Source organism: Falco naumanni, chromosome 11 (assembly GCF_017639655.2).
Source record: "Falco naumanni isolate bFalNau1 chromosome 11, bFalNau1.pat, whole genome shotgun sequence".
Lineage (NCBI taxonomy): Eukaryota > Metazoa > Chordata > Aves > Falconiformes > Falconidae > Falco > Falco naumanni.
In genome coordinates this window covers 1,711,420-1,729,354 of record NC_054064.1, presented here as the reverse complement: position 1 = coordinate 1,729,354, position 17,935 = coordinate 1,711,420, and the positions used below count along the sequence as shown (strand labels likewise).

Genomic DNA, 17,935 nt, shown 5'->3' with positions numbered 1-17,935 from the left:
TTTTAATAGTATGTATTCAGAATAATAGTAGCATAATTGAAATACAAAGGAATTATGGTTTAATGTATTTTGAGTGAGTTAGGGCTTGTAGTAAATCTCTATGAGAGCCATTAAATTCAGGCACAAGCCAAAGAAGGAAGCTCATACAAGAAAATACAAAGCAAATATTCTCAAATACATAGTTCTGAATTGAAATTCTCATTCCAAACTTCTGAAAGGAAATCTATGATTAGAAAATGGTATAGTTTAATATTTTTTTGCAGTTCATTTTGCTTTATTGTCACCAGCTACATCAGTTGAAAGCATAGACTTCCATTTAATAACTTACCTGTACGTGTAGTACAACCCATCCACAGCAGCAGCACTGTGGTGTGGCTCAGCAGTGCCATTTGCAAGCTTTAGAAGTTAAAGATGACCCCTGCAACAGACTTGCGATTTTCTGCACTCCAAATTGCATGCACTTGTATTAACTTCCATGATTCCTGAGACTGTCCTTGCAATCTCCTCCCAATTTTCTTGCAAGACAGTATCCAATCTGTACAGATAAATTATGCAGTTGTTGCAAAAAGACTTCGATACTTTCACAAAACATTTCAGACTGAACTGACACAGAAGCATTACGAAACCCATGACCAAAATCTCACGGTGTGTTTATAATGTACAGTATAATGCACTTCGCTTTCCAAATGTTATGACTTCAGATTTTATTATGGTCAAAACCACCTTGCATGTGAAACCCATAATTTATTATCAGTTTGCTTAAGATTTTAACAGCCTAATAAAAATACTAAGTTATGTTAGTCCTATTCCAATAATGCTAAAATTCATAGTCCAAGTTAATGCAAGAAAGCCTCAGCAATGCAAATTTTTAAGTGTTTTACAGAAAGACTGTACTAGTACATGTTACACGCATCCTTCCACTGCTCCTCTGGTTGACAGCACCAGTCTTTCTCAAGGAGGCCAGCAAGGCAGGAGGGGAACACCACAGTGAACCACAGCTGGACTGGACGGGGCTTTGAGCAACCTGAGCTAGTGGAAAGTGCCCCTGCCTGGGGCAGGGCGTTAGACTAGGTGATCTTTAAGGGTCCCTTCCAACTCAAGCTATTCTATGATCCTACAAATTAAAGATAAACTAAAACATGTTTAGGCAGCTAAGGGGGTGATTGCTATCACAGCTGAACAAGCTAAAATCAGCCTAAGACAAACACAGGCAAGCTCAGAGATCCCACGCCGTCAAGTCAATGCAGAGCCTGTGTTTTTCATTAGCCATGGCAAAAAATATTTACTGGGTTGCACCAGCGGGACAACTGTGACTGAATTGAGTTCCACCCTCACATGACAAAGATCATTCTCAAGATGATTTTCTGTGGAGTTTCTTACACAAGCTTCTTTCTCAAGACATTCTCTTTTTTCTCTCCCCCACCCACCCCACACCCCACACCCTCCACCCCGCCCCCATGCACTTGCTGCTAGGAACTAATGTGAAATACAATATTAACTAACATAGCAATTGACTTGAGTTGTTTTTCCTACCTTCAAAAACAGACATGGCATTGTTTTGTTTACTGAATGATAACATCCATCTGAGGACCAGCAGACATTGCTATGACTACATACACCAAATGAATTTCATCATCACTGATATGCCACATCATACAACTAGCAGAACTTCAAAGCACCTTGCAGACTGGCTTTTTTGTAAATATAAGTCCACAAAAGTCTCAGTGACAGGTATGCAATATTAACAACCTATATTAACAATTTTTTAAGGAACTAAGCACATTCCTTAGAGAAAACCAGGAATATAAGCATGCAAGTAGTATTTCTAGAGGCATATAGCATTTATTTGTATTTTAGATTCTTACATACTAGTCCAACATGACCTTAAGCACTATTGTTTATGGAATCCTGGCAGTTTTGCAATATAAAACAAACCCCACAAAGAGTATCTAACAAAGCTTTTTGGATTTCACTCTGAGTCCAATCTTTGTCTCACTTCTTCCCCACCTTCTAATCCTGTGATTTCAGGAAGACTGGTCCCTCACTTAGGAATGTTCACTTTTAGCATAGCACTAAGAACAACAAAAAAGAGGGAAAAATTATTAAATTACACACCGCTGAGTCACGTAGCACTGCTTTTGTATCCACTCTACCCAAAATCCCCCAAGACAACTATCTTCCCCCTCTGATAGCAGATATTGTGTCAGAGGCTATTGATACCCGAGTGACTTTATAACCCAGAAACTTCCTAACAGGACTCCAGAAAGTAAAGTACCACTTATTAAAACACAGGAAATTGCTGTGAATTCTACTCCCAAATGTTCTGGAGACTGACTTTTAACTCCTTTCCGTCCATATTCCCCAGTCATGCCCTTTAGAGAGAAGGGTCTTCTTACATTTACCAAATATTCTCATGCTTCATTCAGAGCTCCCCAAAGGCAACAGGTGTGGGCCACAAGCCCACCAGCTTCAGTACATCAAACATTTTAAAGCCAATATAAGTTGTTGAAACTTTACTGGGCAACAGGTTCAGCTTGGTTAAATCGTGCCAGTCCGAATCAGCGTGCACAGCACCGAAAACAGGCTGCTGCAGGAAGCGCCCCATCTACGACTTCACATCCAGATCAAAGCCTATATACAATGTACTACATAGTATTACGTACTACAGAGGTGAGAACTTAACTGGAAAACAGAAATTACAGCCTGCAAAAATAAATCCAAATGCCTTTTCAGCTGATGTTTGCAAAAAACACATGAATGTGAGGTTGGTAAGGCAAGAGGAAAGGCCTCTCTGTTGTGACGGAAGAATGGTTTTAACTGAAAGAGAGTGGATTTAGACTGAATATAAGGAAGAAATTTTTTTACAGTGAGGGTGGCGAGACGCTGGCACAGGCTGCCCAGAGCAGCTGTGGATGCTCCATCCCTGGCAGTGTTCCAGGCCAGGCTGGATGGGGCTTTGAGCAACCTGGTCTGGTGGAAGGTGTCCCTGCCCATGGCAGCAGGGTTGGAACTAGATGATCTTTAAAAGGTCCCCAAGGTATTCTGCGATAACACATAAAGGGCTGATCTTGAAGAAATGTGCACAATCCAATCTTGCTGCAGAAATGTTATAACATCTACCTACCCCCAAGCCAGCGCTGTCACTGTGAAACGTCAGAGTTGAGATCTATTGCCATTCTGAGGGTACTGGAAGGCTCTGCTACACAAGGAGAGGCACCAACAGAAGCATAAAATAATGATTTTTATTATGCCCCATATGACCAAAAAACCCCCACGTTCTTTTCTGAATATTTCTTAAAAAGAGAAGGCTGAGAGGAGACCTTGTTTCTGGTTTTGGTTTCCTAATGGGAGAATACAGAGAAGATGGAGCCATACTCTTCCCAGAGATGCATAGTAACAGGATGAAAGACAACAGAGACAAATCCACAGCAAAAGAAGTTCCAGTTAGATATTAATATCTATTATCTAATATCAGTTAGATATTAGAAAAAAAGATTCACCACTAGGGTAGACAGTCATTTGAATAGGTTAGAAAACATCTCCCTGAAGATATTAAAAACTCAGGCAGAGTCCTGAGCAACCTGATTCTTATTCTACAATTCCATGACTACCTAGGCAGAAAGCCAGCAAAAGTTCAAGACTGTTAAAGGTTTAAATTAAGGTCTTTGGTATGTTGATGGTTATTCTGAAAGTTATTCTAGCACCACTGTTTGGTAAGTCTAAGAAAATACTGTCAAAGATAAAAGTTCTGTCTCTGCTTCCAAATACACTCTGGGGGTCAGAAACGTTCCTGGGCTTGTACATCACTGGCCCTCACTCACACTGTACATTCCAGACGCGGGGAGCACAGAGTTTTGGCAGACGCGCTTTCAGCATCCCAGCCCCCCCAGGACAACAGCATGCCCGAGCTGCGAGCCTGCAGCAGCTTCCCCGCTAGCACAGCAGCGCATGTAGCTGATCTGTGCCTTCCCACACGGCCTTTTGCATGAACTTATTCTGGGAAAATTAAGGTAGTAGAAAGGAAGTAGAAAAGAAATTAACAAAGCTTCCCTACCTTCCAAAAAGCAACTTCATTGTTTACTGTGTTTTCATTAACTTCTTTAAGGATTCCGTGTTCAGTTGGTTTTGCAATGTTCACATTGTAAATCTTTTTTTTTGATCTTTCATACAGATGTTTGAGATTTTTCAGATTTTGAAACCCAAGCTATAACTCTCATTTTCCCCCACTTAATTCTGTTGTGCTAATTAACAGAAATAACATAGCCCGAGATTTCAAACTGCAAGCAACAAAGTTTGTTTTCAAGTAATTCATGCAAGAAAATTGAGAAGGGGAAAATGAAAGAAACTCACATTCTTTTTACCAGAGAAGATACCTGGATGCTGTTCTGAACATGCTGCAAAAGAACCCAAGAACAAAATAATTAAATACACTAGCACAGGGTGGTGTTAGGAAACAACTGAGAAGATGCTGACACCATCAGGTCTGGAAGGGCACCACCACAGTGCTGGCTAAAGAGCACGCCCCCATCCCTGCTCTGAACAGGGTTTCCAGATCATGGAAACCGGTTTGATCTCTGTGGTATGGTCAAGGCTACAGATTTAGGGTCTCAGCCTGATCTAAGCAAAGGTGATCAAGCACAGAGCTCCTTGACTAGTATACCTGGAGAGCTTCAATTATATCACGTGCATGCCTTATCACACCCTTCACGTTCAAGGGAAACAGAGCGGGGTTTCTACCTTTCACAGACACAGAAATGATTAGGACATAAAAACTCAAGAGACTGAGATTAATTCCTATGTATTTGGCTCAGAACAAATAGTTTCTGGATGCACAGCAAGCCTAAATGGCAGCTATTAAGGTAACAACATTCAATACACCAAAACTTACTGGTTAAAAACTTTTCACCAATCATTTTGTTTAACTGCTTTCTTACATTATTTCTTAACTGAGAAAGACTCACCAACTCACATTACAAATGCTTCTCATAACATAACCTAGAAATAAAAGTGGTAGTGAACATCTAGTTCAGATCTACAAGTCACACACTGAAAGTTCGTTATGTTAAATTACTAAATCTCATTGTTATTTGTCTTCATTTTTAAATACCACTTTACAAAGCAATGACTTTTTAATCTTTTGAAAGCATTTTGGAGGGCTATTGTAAATTGCATGTAAAATGCTATTTTTATCAACCTCTTTTTTTCCCCCACCAAATGGTTGACTGGGTTTTGATTAAATAAGCAGAAGTTTTGTATTCCTTTAATGCTTTAATTTCTTTTTTGATTTATTCATGTAGCAGTCACCAAAGCCTTGCAAAACCATACAGAACACAGTACATGCAACAATATCACAGAAAGATGTGATTTAGACATAAAATACAGAAGAAATCCTTATAGTGATTTTTTTATTAAAATATACTAACATGGATGCAAGGCAAACTGTCCATTTTCCTGGATTATCTTCATATCTTCAGTCACACACGTTCACAGACAGAGCTCCAAAAGTACCAATGTTTAAGTGTCATAGGAAATCATCCACAGTAGCTGGACTAGATATTTTAATAATTTCAGTGTTCTTAATTAGCAAAACAAAGATGTTTTCTTGAATTTTTTTCTTCTAATAATAAAAACCTACTCAGTAGATTTTGCATATTTTTCAATTTTAAATGTTTTCACCAATCCCTTAAACTTTTTTTTTTTACATGCTTTTTTTCTTTCAAAGTCTTGTCCTATAGAGGCTTCTTATCTGCAAAAGGAGACACGAGTGCTGTTAAGATGTACAAAATAATAGGCCTCTCCTTTCCCACTGTAAAATTAGGAGTTTAACATCCATTTGAAGGGCATGAAATTAAATCGCAATTTAGCTATATTCTGTAGTCACTAAAGCACTCATAGTATCAAAATCACAAATATCCTCACAAAGGTCATTACTTGCTCAGCAGCTTCTCCTTGTGGTGCTTTGTTCAAGTCCTCCAGATTGTGATGCATCTCAAGTTTATCACTGCAAACCTTATAAAATTATTTCATCCTAATTTTTCCACCCGTATGCCAGTATCACATCCTTCTGCTGCATTCCCAGTCCTCATACCATAAAGAGCTTTCACTTCCCTCCCCCTTCAGCTCAGACCCAACAATGCCACTGAACACTCATTTCTCAAAGCTGACTGTAGTGGTCTTGAAAATACAAGGCTGTCTTAATTCAGCTGTTAATACTAGATTGAGAACGTGTACATACCTTTCCTATAGGCTTTCCTAAAGTCCATACTTATTTTGCTCTTTCAATACACCTCGGATATGTCAGCTGTCCTCTCTTACACTGCACTTGAAATAAAGTTGTACCAGATTCTGCTCCAAAATGGTTCTGCTTACAGTAAAATCCAACGTAATCTCCATGATAAAAATAAACTTGATTCTTATAGAACTCTTGCAGCAGCACATTATTTTTCTCCATTTCATTTTTTGACAACATACATGGCTCTAAAGAAGAGAGATTTGATCAGTGTTAATAAACTGATTATTTTTGAAATAGCATAATTTTGAGTAGTCTACAGTAAGACTAAATTATTTGCCTTTCTCTTAATATAGCATAAATTATATCGCTGTATTTTTGCATGCTGCAGGTATGCCATATTTAAGAAAATAGCCAAACTTACACTTGCTTCTATTAAAACTTTCATCTCTACCTGAAAAAAATGAAGGTGAGATCAAGTCCTAGTTGACAATACTCGATTTATAAATTGTAACTATGTGAATATAGTGAGTTGGGGTTGTTCAGCCTGGAGAAGAGAAGGCTCAGGGGAGACCTTACAGCAGCCTTTCAATACTTAAATAGGGGCTTGTAAGAAAGATGGGGGCAGGTGTTTTAGTAGGGCCTGTAGCAATAGGACAAGGAGTAATGGTTTTAAATGAAAAGAGGGTGAATTTAGAATTAATATAAGGAAGAATTTTTTTACAATGAGGGTGGTGAAGCACTGGTACAGGTTGCCCAGAGAGGTGGTAGATGCCCCATCTCTGGAAATATTTGAGGTCAGTTTGGACAGGGCTCTGAGGAACCTGACGCAGTTGAAGATGTCCCTGTTTATTGCAGGGGGTTGGACTAGATGACCTTTAAAGGTCACTTCCAAACTATTCTATGAATTACAGAGAGAAATAAACACTTATTTATTTTATCACACCTACCTATACAAACTGGTGGTGAAGTCCACTGTCCTTCAGAACAGTAGATTCTCTCAGATCCTTCCAAAAAGTGATAGTCAGAGCAACTATATTGAACTGAAGAACCGTTGTCGTACTGGGTCAGAGGTGGGCGAGTAAGAGCTCCGTTCACAATAGAAGGGGGAGAGTCACATTTTTCTGTAGGAGCTGGAATAACATTAAAAACATCTGAGAAATATTCAGCTCAAGCAACTAACAAATCAGCAGTTTGAAATGCCTGTCAACACTAGATATTTAGCAGCTCTGTGTACTTTCTTACTACTTTATTATGTTTCAGATCAGGACGCAATCTCCAGCTTTATGCCAGCCATAAGAAATGCAGAATGCAATCTCCTGCTTAAGTGTAACCATAAGACATCCTTGGGCACATTGAATTGTTTATAGCTGTCTTTCTGCAGAGCTTTGAGTTCCCTGGGCTTGAAGAAGAGCTCCTGCCTCCTTCCTACAGCCTTCACCGTCAAAGGAAGGTGTACTGGTTTTCCATGCTTGGATATATTTAATAATACAGCTGTCTTGTGCAAGGGTAGCTGTGTTGTTGAGTCCTAAACATCTATTATTCATAACAGATTCTAGGCCCACACTGCCAAAGGAAGTTGTTTCTAGATATGTTTGAGATGGATCAATTTAAAAAGGAATATAAAAAAAAAGTATTGGTTTACCTTGCATAAGGCATTTTGGGTATTTTAGTCTGCCATGGTTACACTGCGTCCGTCCAGGAGAGGGAATGGTAGTCTGGAGAAAACTGTATCCCTGTTTACATTCAAACTCTACGAGATCGCCATGTAGGAAAATTAATTCTTCCTGTCTCCATTTCAATTCTATATTGTTGCTGTTCATATCAGTTACATTAAGACTGCACGGTTCTAGGAAATAAAAGTGTACTTCAATAAAACGCAACCTTACATGATTTCTTAGCTCCCTTTTGTAGGGGTCAAGAAAGAGGAGTCTGTATCAATAATTCTAAAATGTTTTCAAATATTGCAAGAACTATAGATGCATAAAAAAGAAAGCAAATGTAAAAAAAATGACCCAAAGTAACAAAAATAACATGATGTTAAAAAAAAAAAAAAAAGCCTAAACTGGGAAGAGTAAACCCCAGAACACGCACACTTCTGAACAAACCTGGTTTCTACAAGTATTTGTAAACATATGGCAGCCTAGGTTTACCATTCAAGAAGAAAATAACTTCCTTACTGTAACTTGAAAGGGTTTTTTATAATTAAAATAGTCATCCATCAAAATTGACCCATCAGATCTGGCTGACAGATTTGGTAAGCCCTTTGAAGGCAGTAGTAGTTAACATACAGTAAAATTTAAACTACTACCTCAGGAAGTGTTTTGACAATTTCATTTTCTTTGTTTTTTGCTTTGTTTTGCCATTGTTAAAAGAAGTCACCGACCTTCCAAAAACCTTCTGGAAGTTTTGTATACTTCTCTGGGCTTTTTCAGTTTATTCAATATTGGTTTCATTGTTTTCTGAGACTTTTCTTAAAATTTAGTGCCAGGATCACATCAGGTAGCCTAGCTTTCCATTAGACGGTTAACCTCATTAACTTTTGAAACCACTGTTCAACTTCAGTAAAGCCTGACAGGGGGACAGTTATAAAAATGCATTTCTACAAGTTCACAAGAATCACTGCCTGATCGAGGCCTTATTAATGCTCTGCTGAGGGTCAGCTGTCATCAAATTATCCATTCTGATGACAGCACCATGACAACAAATTGGTATGGATATTTTCCTGAAATTAACTACAGTATGTGCTCGCTCTGGTCTGATTAGCTAAGGGTTGAAAAGAAATCTATGAAAGCATGGAAAGGATATTGTGGTTATTTGGATGCTTAGGAGACAAATAACACTCATCGGAAATGAGTTCTCATTATTTCACAGGATTTGTTTGAGTATTCAGATCCAAGAATGTTGATCTGGATGTTTCAATCCAGACAAGGCACGTTTTATTCATTTAAAAATAAGTAATTAAAACTGAACTGGTTGTTTATCTGCATTTTCAGAGAAGATTACAAACTTAAAGTGAGTCAATTTAACAAAGGAGGCTAGTAAACCAGAATTATTTCATTACAGGAAGGAAAGAAAGGTAACCAAACAACTCTTGTAGAGCATCAGAAATTGTATTCCTGCTAGTATTGATAAATTCCTAATGGAAGTTTTATACATTGTTTTGAACAGCATACTCAAGAGCAACATGGAGAAATTATGAAGTCCAGAATGAAATGATAGATATAAAGACACATAATAAAAACAAAGGTTGAAGGTTTAAAAATGTAAGTCCAAGAAATCATTGTATTCCTTGTTACTTGTATCTAAAAGCCATTTTGGCAATGGCTACAGTCATTCCTTCTAAACACCTACTGAAGGGTCGGAAGGAATTCACTGAAAGAATGGGAGCAGAAATCAGCTATCCCTGTTACCTAGGAGGATTCTTTATGTTCTAAATAGCTCGCTCAGGAAAACAGAGGAATCTGTTTAACTGGGTGTTTGTAAGAACAGGCCAGAGGACACCTAGCAGGAGTGGCCTGGGCGTGTTTGATTTTGGTTCATCTTCATGTTTCTGGAATCGTTATTAACTCAACTGGAAGAGAAAAGGCAGTTATGAAAGGATTATCTAGAAGTCCTTTCCAGTTTTATCTTTCTGTATTACATATGACACTTTCTTTTTCTTACGAGACTTACCCAAGCAAGCTGGTGGTTCCGTCCAGTTTCCTTGCTCACAGTAAACAGTACTAGGTCCATCCAAAAAATGCAAATGCTGACAAACGTATTCTACTGAGGAACCATTTTTGTAACTTGTCAGTAACGGGCCGAGTACACCACCATTTTTAATCCCAGGTGGAGGGGTACAGTCTTGCTGCATTTCTGACACGAGGTAAGGAGATCGGTAATTAGATCTTTAAAACAACGTTAACACTGGCAAATGTATCAGACTTACAATAGACGGAGCAAAAAAGTTACGTACAAAGAAAACATAAACCAGTATTGTTTCTTTTTCAAATTTCATTTTCAGAAACACTACACTTGCCTTACTGAATTGCAAACAGGCATTCTATTTCACTGAATCATAGGACCGGTTAGGTCAGAAAAGCCATTTGAGATCATCAGGTCCAACCGTTAACCCAGGCCTGCCAAGCCCATCACTAAACCACGTCCCTAAGCACCACATCCACGAGGTTTTTTAAACACCTCCAGGGATGGCGATTCCACCGCCTCGCTGGGCAGCCTGTTCCAATGCATCACCTCCCTGTCTGTGAAGACATTTTTCCTAATATTCGATCTAAACCTCCCCTGGTACAACCGGAGGCTGTTTCCTCTTGTCTCGTTGCTTGTTATCTGGGAAAGACCAACCCCCACCTGCCTCCTGCCTCCTGCCAGGGAGCTGCGGAGAGCAGCAAGATCCTCTCTTCTCCAGACTGACCACCCCAGTTCCCTCAGCTGCTCCTCACGGAACTTGTGCTCCAGCCCCTTCCCCAGCCTCGTTGCCCTTCCCTGGACACGCTCCAGCCCCTCAGTGTCCCTCCTGCAGTGAGGGGCCCAGAACCAGCCACAGGATTCCAGGTGCGGCCTCACCAGTGCTGCGTACTGGGGGCCTATCGCTTCCCCAGCCCTGCTGGTCACACTGTCTGGTACAAGCCAGGGTGCCGTTGGGCTTCTTGGCCACCTGGGCACACGGCCGGCTCCTGTGCAGGTGGCTGTTGATCAACAAGCTCAGGTCCTTTTTGGCCAGGCAGCTTTCCAGCCGCCCCTCCCCCAGCCTGTAGCGTTGTGTGGGGCTGTTGTGCCCCAAGTGCAGGACCCAGCACTGTTCCTTGTTGACCCTCATACAGCTGGCCTCAGCCCATCAGTCCAACCCCCTGCAGAGCCAGCCTGACCTCCAGCAGATCAACACTCCCCCCCAGCTTGGTGTCCTCTGCAAACTCACTGGGGGTGCACTGGGTCCCCTCCTCCCGATGGTCAATGAAGATACTGACCAGGACTGTCCCCAGTACGGAGCCCTGGGGCACACCGCTCTTGGCTGGCTGCCGCTGGGATTTAACTCCTTTCACCACCGCTCTCTGGGCTCAGCCCTCCAGCAGCTTTTAACCCAGCACAGAGCACGCCATGAGCAGCCAGTTTCCCCAGGAGGTGCTGTGGGAGATGGTGCCAAAGGCTTTACTAAGGTCCAGGTAGACAACATCCACAGCCTTTCCCCCTTCTGCTAGTCAGGTCATCTTGATGCAGGAGGTCAGGAGATCAATATACTCATGAATTTGCATGTTCAAACAACGTTAACAGAAAGGGTACAAAATGACTGAAGGTAAATGCTAAGGTATGAAATAAAATTACAAATACAGAATAAGCTTATAGGTGTAGTTTACAATCACCAGGAACAAGCAACAAGGCCACTGCCTTTCATTAATTCAGACTGCTACACTGACATCTGTAGCACATGCAAACATTTTCAAGAATAAGGAAACATACTATAGCAAAAAAGTAGTAAGAGTAGTCATAAAAAACCTATAATAGCATTGGAGAGTACTGAAGTCCCTTTTAAACAGAAAGGCAATGTTCTCCTACCTGTATCTTCATTGCGATATGTTTTGTTTGCTCTCATTTCTGCATCTGCCTCAATTGATGGTGGTGCCTCAGATGCCCACTTATCCATCATTCCTATAACTATAGCAGAAACTTAGAACCAGTTTTCTCAGAAATAACTCATTTTCAAATACCAAAACAGACACTGATGCGTTGTAAGATGTAATAAAATCAATATTCCAGGGGAAAAATAGATAATACAGGTGTCAGCTGAATTCACCTAGCTCATACTTTCTCTTTAAACTATGAGCACAGATTGTCTGCAAATTATGCAACACTTTACCTCTCAAGCATTTGAATAGAGGAGAGCATACACAGTTTTGCAGATATGGATACTGAGGCTCTCCAGAAAATTAAAGCATTGTTTGAAGAATCTTTTCAGTTCAGTTGTCAGTCTTCACAAAGGTACTAACCAATACAAATAGGGAGTGATGTCCATTTTCCTTTTTCACACTGGATTTCCTCAGATCCTCTTATTTTAAAGGTCCTTTGACACTGTATAGAAACTTTGTCTCCATTATGATATGTTCTTCTAACTGCAATGGTACGGGCATGAGGAGGAAGTGGTGGTGGAGGACATTTATTTTTTACATCTGAAAATAAAAGCAGCATATTTTTTTCTCACTAATCAAAACCATGTACACAGTTCATTTTACTATATAGCATGCAAGCCTGTCACTCAAAAAACATTTTTTGTTGATCCAGAAGAAATGCTCTCATTTTCTTTAAAATAATAGGAAACCAGAACAAAAAAGTGATTTTGCATTCAATAAATATAGAAGTATTACGCTACTGCACTGCTATAAACAAATCTGTCATTTCTCCACAGAGACTTAATAAAGTGTTCTTTAAAGGACTTCAGGAAATAGAGATTTCCCATACCCTCCATTGATATAATATTTAAAGCAGCTTATGTATTAATTCTAATGCTACAAAAGCAGCAATAAAAATAACCCATTTCCTATCCTGAAATTAAGTTTGTGATTACTGTATTCTTAAAACAAGATTTAGGCCTTGTTTTCATACTCCTGAGCACCCCACCTTCTCTGCACTCACTCAGGAAAAAATCCTGCTGTGTCATCAGAATAAATACAGGGCTGGGGTCCCAACACGTGCCATTTAATTGAGAGATTCCAGTGCATTTTAAATACTACTGTGCCTGCTAGGAAGGGAAGATGAATTTCACCTTTGTACTCAATCACGTATTCTTCTACAAGATTAGCTATAAAGGAATTATAAAACACTGATTTTACTGAAAACTGTGCTTAACTCACCTATAAATTTTAAAGGCTAAATATAACTTTTTTAATCTCAAGCATCCCATACACAATGATTATTAAATTTTGTTTAGAAAACATACTTCATGGGAAAAAATCCTGAGAAAAATATATTGGAGAAGAGATTATCTTAGATTTATCTTAAACCAATAAAAATGATTGATTGTCCCACCCTCCGTCATCAGCAGCTGGCATACCTTACACATAAAGCAGAGATTTTGTTACCATGAGGCAGTGAGATCTCCTAAAGCTCAGATGAAGGGAACATCATTAAGATAAAATAATGACCTACAACAATCAAGGTATGTTGAACAATATTGTAAGTTCTCTATTAGCCTAAGTATTGATTTATACCGATTTCTGCTGTATACTGTATTTCACCTGGCTCAGTAGACCTTTCATTCTTTTGAAAGTCTCTTTTCTGAGAATGTCCGTTATCCCTCAATGACCGGGGAAGCGACAGTGATTGCTAAAGGTGTGGTTCAGTCCTCAGAATGACCTTTCTAGCTAATTCTGTTGAAAACATGCATAGTTTGGTGAGGCTGTACTCTGAAAAGTACCACAATCCCCAAGAATTCAAGAGAAACTTGTTACAAATTTTATTTTTAATGCCTTTCAAGAGGCAGGTTCCCAGCTCACAAGGCAGGATTAAACATGCTTCATTAAACCTTCATGTAACCTGAACATGGTTAAACTCGAGCTTCAGGGGCTGAACAACTTCTGCATAATTGTTGATTCTTGCTTCTCCAGAAGACAATGTCCAGAGGAACAACAGTATCAGACAGTATCTGCTCTATTGTTAGATGAAAATTAATTCCTATTCTCATTGCTTCCTCCTCTGCTACTTTGGCTCCGTACCTGTCAGCTAACACTTGATTTCTATTTAGGTGGTAAACTAGCACAAAAAACATATTTTTATGTTGTATTGATAAAGCATTTCATGAAAGAAGTTGCTCATCTTTCACTAAGAATTTGACATGATAAAACTGTAAAAATAAGGTACCTTCACACACCGGAGGCTCTGGATACCATCCAAAATGATAACATTGAATTAAATCAAATTCACTGACAGAATAATTTTCCTCACAGAAAAAATGAACTATGTCTCCCTCTTCATAGATTTTCTTCACAGGATAGAAACCTCCATGTGCTATTGCACTCAAAGAGGAGCAAGTTATTCCTAGGAAGAACACACACAGCGGTGAAAAGGCTTCCCCCCCTCCAGCTTTAAAACAAGCCTTTTTGCAAAATTTTTGTTCATTTGTGGAATAAATCACATTTTAAGGAGAATTATTTTCCAGCCCATTACGTACTAGTGCAGTTTGGAGTAAGGGACCACCCATGTGTTAGACACACTGCTTCTTCTGTAGTGTTTCCTCCTGCAGTGTGATACCCCTCATCACATTTATATAGCAGCCTCTCATTCAGTCGAAGCTCTTGTTGGGCTGTGAAGTAGCTGCCGTGCTGCAAATTGGGAACTTGACATGACTCTTAAATAAGTAAAGCATATGCATATTAATAACTTCAAACAAAAGGATCAATTACTGTAAAATATATATATATTATATATATTTATATATACCTTAACAGTGACCATATCCAAGGCAAAATCTTTGCAAATAATATATAATTACAAATGCAGTAGTTTACACAAGTTACACAAGCCATCATTTGGGAAGAAAGTTTGAATGGCAATGGTTTTATTTGAAACAACATGATTTCATCTATAGTGATTCCTTCTACATATAATTTTATGTATACAATTTCACAAAACTAGCAGCATGTGGAATTTGGCAACTTCTTCCCAGGAGTTACAGCTGAGAACCCACATTAGTACTCCTCAGACAGGCAGTTTGGCCCTACAGGTACAGCAAGAACAGTAGAATTCGATACGTGTAAGACTTTACGAAGGAGAAAAATGCAGAACCCTACCAAACGTTTTAGCACAGCTTGGCTGGGAGGACCATCCTTCTGGTCGACATTGTACAGTAGCCTCAGTACCACCACCTGGAGTGTGGTAGCCTGGATAGCATTCGTATCGCAGTTCGTCGTGTATTTTGAAGTACATTTCTGTACCATAAAAAAACCCATTTTCCAAAAGAGGTTTGTTACATTTTTCTAAATGAAAGGAGACAGTTTGGTTAGAAAGAATGAATTAATGGAATATTTTTGTTCTCTAACAAGCAAAAGAAGGGTTTTTTAGCTGTTCTGATCTAATTTGTTTCTTGGACCTTTTGAAGGAATCTACTACAATCATCAAATATACCAAACCAATAGTAGTAACACTGAGCATGACAACCAAGGAACCTAGAGCTAGGGAGGCTCTAGAGGATACACATCTGAGAGGAAACTATTCATTAGTTTTCCCCAAAATAAGGAAACTGGGCAGCTTTCTTGGGGTTCTTACAAAAATATATATGGTAAACCCTTTAAAATGTGTTTTACTATAAAAATTATTCCACATATATACATATGTAGTTTATATACCTAAAGGATTAATTTCACTTTGTTGCCCTAACTTGCACATTTAGTCCCTCCTATTAGGCAATTTCTGTTCCCGTATGTTCCAGGAAATCCAGCCAGAAAAGTTTCCTGCTAGAAGTAATGACGAGATTAATAAAGCTAACTCACTGTAGCACCGTGGCACTGGAGACCATCCCTTTGCTGTACAAGTTATTCTTCCATCTTGGGTCCCAGTTTCTGTTGTATAACCAGCCATACAAGAATAGGAAAGTTTTTTTTCCTTACGCATAGGGAAATAGTAACTTTTGAAATTATAATAGTACTGGGCAATCTTTCCATTGTCTATGTGTGGCAAATCACAAGGTTTTTCTGCAAAAAGACAAATATATTTCTCACTAAAAATCTCAGACCAGGTATGAACTTTTTTGCATTAATTTATTTACTATCAGTTGGATTGACCAGGCTTTCAAACAGGTGAATGACTACTTACAAGCATGGAGGGTCTTGTAAGACTCACTGAAATTAAGACATGTTACAATTATATCAGCTTTTGTTCTTCAGATTCACAGGAGTATCAGCTGCAGAATGAAAATTCCTAACGTGAACTGGCAAAACTGATTTGAGCATTTAGCCCAGAAGACGTAAGCGTAAGCACCCCTTTGCTGCGTAAACATCCCGGTGCCTGCTCCGAGATCCAATGGCAACAGTGCCAAGACTAGCTATGCCATCGCGCCTCAGCTCAGCAAGCGTTACCAGAACAGCGAGACAAGCTGCCAGGAGGCAATACAGCGGTTAAACACACTGAAGAAAGGGAATTTAAGAACAGTCACCAGAAAAGAAATGGAGGTTAAGGAAAGAACAAATAGAACTGTAATTAAAAAAACCCCGACAAACCAATAATAGGAGAAAACCTTTAAGGGGAGTTGTGCTGAATATGACATTAAGTCAAAAAAAACCCAAAAAACCCAAAACCAAAACCCACCACAAAGAAACAATACTTATGTTCAGATTTCTTATAAAATTATCCTTTGGGTCTCAAAAATTGTCTTCATAGCATTACAAGAATACTGAAGAATCAAGTTTTAAAAACTTAATCACCATCTATGAATCTCATTATAATTGGGCAGAATTATCCCACAAGTTGGTACTGCTGCATTCACCCTACACATTTTAGAACCGAAATAACAAACTACTGCTCCTTCACTCAATAATGTGACTAGAATTTACTGCATTTACTAGAATTCTCTGCAAATTTAGTGTTTTTAATAAATAAAAAATGCCAAGATAAATTTTTTTTTTAAATAATTCCCTTCCTCACACAGCTGCTGTATCACATCTAAATAAAACAAACAAACCTGGGGGTACTGAAGATTTTTAGGTAATTAAGACAGAAATGGTTGCTACCTACATACCTTTCATTTGACTTTCCAAAGGGTATCAGTGTAATTTCAACTGCTTTGCATAACGACAAAACTCTAGTGAAGACAGAAGTAGTTGCAACAAATATGCTGGAGTTGAATATACATTAGTAGATACAAAATGAAATGCAAAAAAAGGGACACCTTTTCAATAAATGGATGTACCTTCATATACAGTCCACAGCTTTGTGAACTTGCAGTTCAAGTGGTAGAACTGTATAAACCCAATAATTAAGTGCCGATGAAAAAAGGGATAGGAAATGCAAACCCACCCTAGATTAGCTTCTGCAGGTTCCATTTAACTTCCACTCCCTTGCTTCGTGGTAAAGCCAAAACACTTTAATACATAAAATGTTTTCATAGTACAAAATGCAATTTGTATAAGTGCCTCAATACCACTTAAATATATTCCAAAATAATTTTTTTCTGAACCTTTCAATATTACTTTGAAGTTTAAATATGAATCTGTAGCCCTGAGCTACAGCGACAGTTGAATCATGATCATCAGCCATCTCACAAGAAAAATGTATTTCAAAAGCAGTGTTTACCTTTGGTAAAGATATGAAAGACATTGCACTTCAGTTACTTAGACCACAAGTTCTAGACCCAACGTACATTGATTAACAATAGAATTTGGTGTATTTACCTTCTGCAAAGAGTTTGCCTGAATACATCATAACTAGGAAGAAAAAACAGCTTTTAAATCTCATCTTCATTACTGTCTCCATGAACAGTTTCCACCACTTGTGAAAACTCCCCGAAGTATTACTTTTGTAAATAATTAACTGGATTTTTAAAGGAATTCACAAATGCCTTAGTGTCCGCAGTATTTTGTAACAACTTATTTCACTGAAAACACTTCCATTCATTTTAGTTCTCCAAATACCCTAACACCAGACTTGCAGAATTCAACTTCCATTCGGTATATTTTACACCAGTAAAGAGGACAACGTATCTTTTTACGGTGAAACCAGGCA

At 38.8% G+C, this 17,935-nt stretch overlaps 1 protein-coding gene across 3 annotated transcripts; it reads right to left on the bottom strand.

Annotated features, from left to right (window-relative positions):
- Positions 1–202: 202 nt before the first annotated feature.
- On the bottom strand, positions 203–17,728 carry F13B (coagulation factor XIII B chain). 3 transcript variants are annotated; one of them, XR_005830235.1, is made up of 13 exons: positions 17,605–17,728; positions 15,709–15,909; positions 15,010–15,195; positions 14,391–14,567; positions 14,081–14,257; positions 12,214–12,393; positions 11,783–11,881; positions 9,905–10,087; positions 7,875–8,078; positions 7,180–7,362; positions 6,236–6,477; positions 329–535; positions 203–223 (listed from the first exon to the last, which is right to left on the bottom strand). XR_005830235.1 is itself a non-coding variant. In XM_040611275.1 (12 exons), the coding sequence occupies exons 1-11, from the start codon at positions 17,684–17,686 to the stop codon at positions 6,266–6,268; spliced, it is 1,884 nt and encodes a 627-aa protein (XP_040467209.1). In that variant the 5' UTR covers positions 17,687–17,728; the 3' UTR covers positions 5,651–5,746; positions 6,236–6,265. The 3 variants fall into 3 exon arrangements, 2 of the variants coding, with proteins under 2 accessions (XP_040467209.1, XP_040467208.1); XM_040611275.1 differs by lacking the exons at positions 203–223; positions 329–535 and adding an exon at positions 5,651–5,746; XM_040611274.1 differs by lacking the exons at positions 203–223; positions 329–535 and having other exon boundaries at positions 5,651–6,477.
- Positions 17,729–17,935: the final 207 nt, after the last annotated feature.

Coding starts and splice junctions, on each gene's coding strand:
- F13B (XM_040611274.1), bottom strand. CDS start 17,686: ATGGAGACAGTAATGAAGATGAGATTTAAAAGCTGTTTTTTCTTCCTA. Junction 10,088..11,782: donor ATATCGCAATGAAGATACAG/GTAGGAGAACAT, acceptor ACCTCGTGTCAG/AAATGCAGCAAGACTGTACC. Junction 6,478..7,179: donor TTCACCACCAGTTTGTATAG/GTAGGTGTGATA, acceptor TCTCTTCTTTAG/AGCCATGTATGTTGTCAAAA.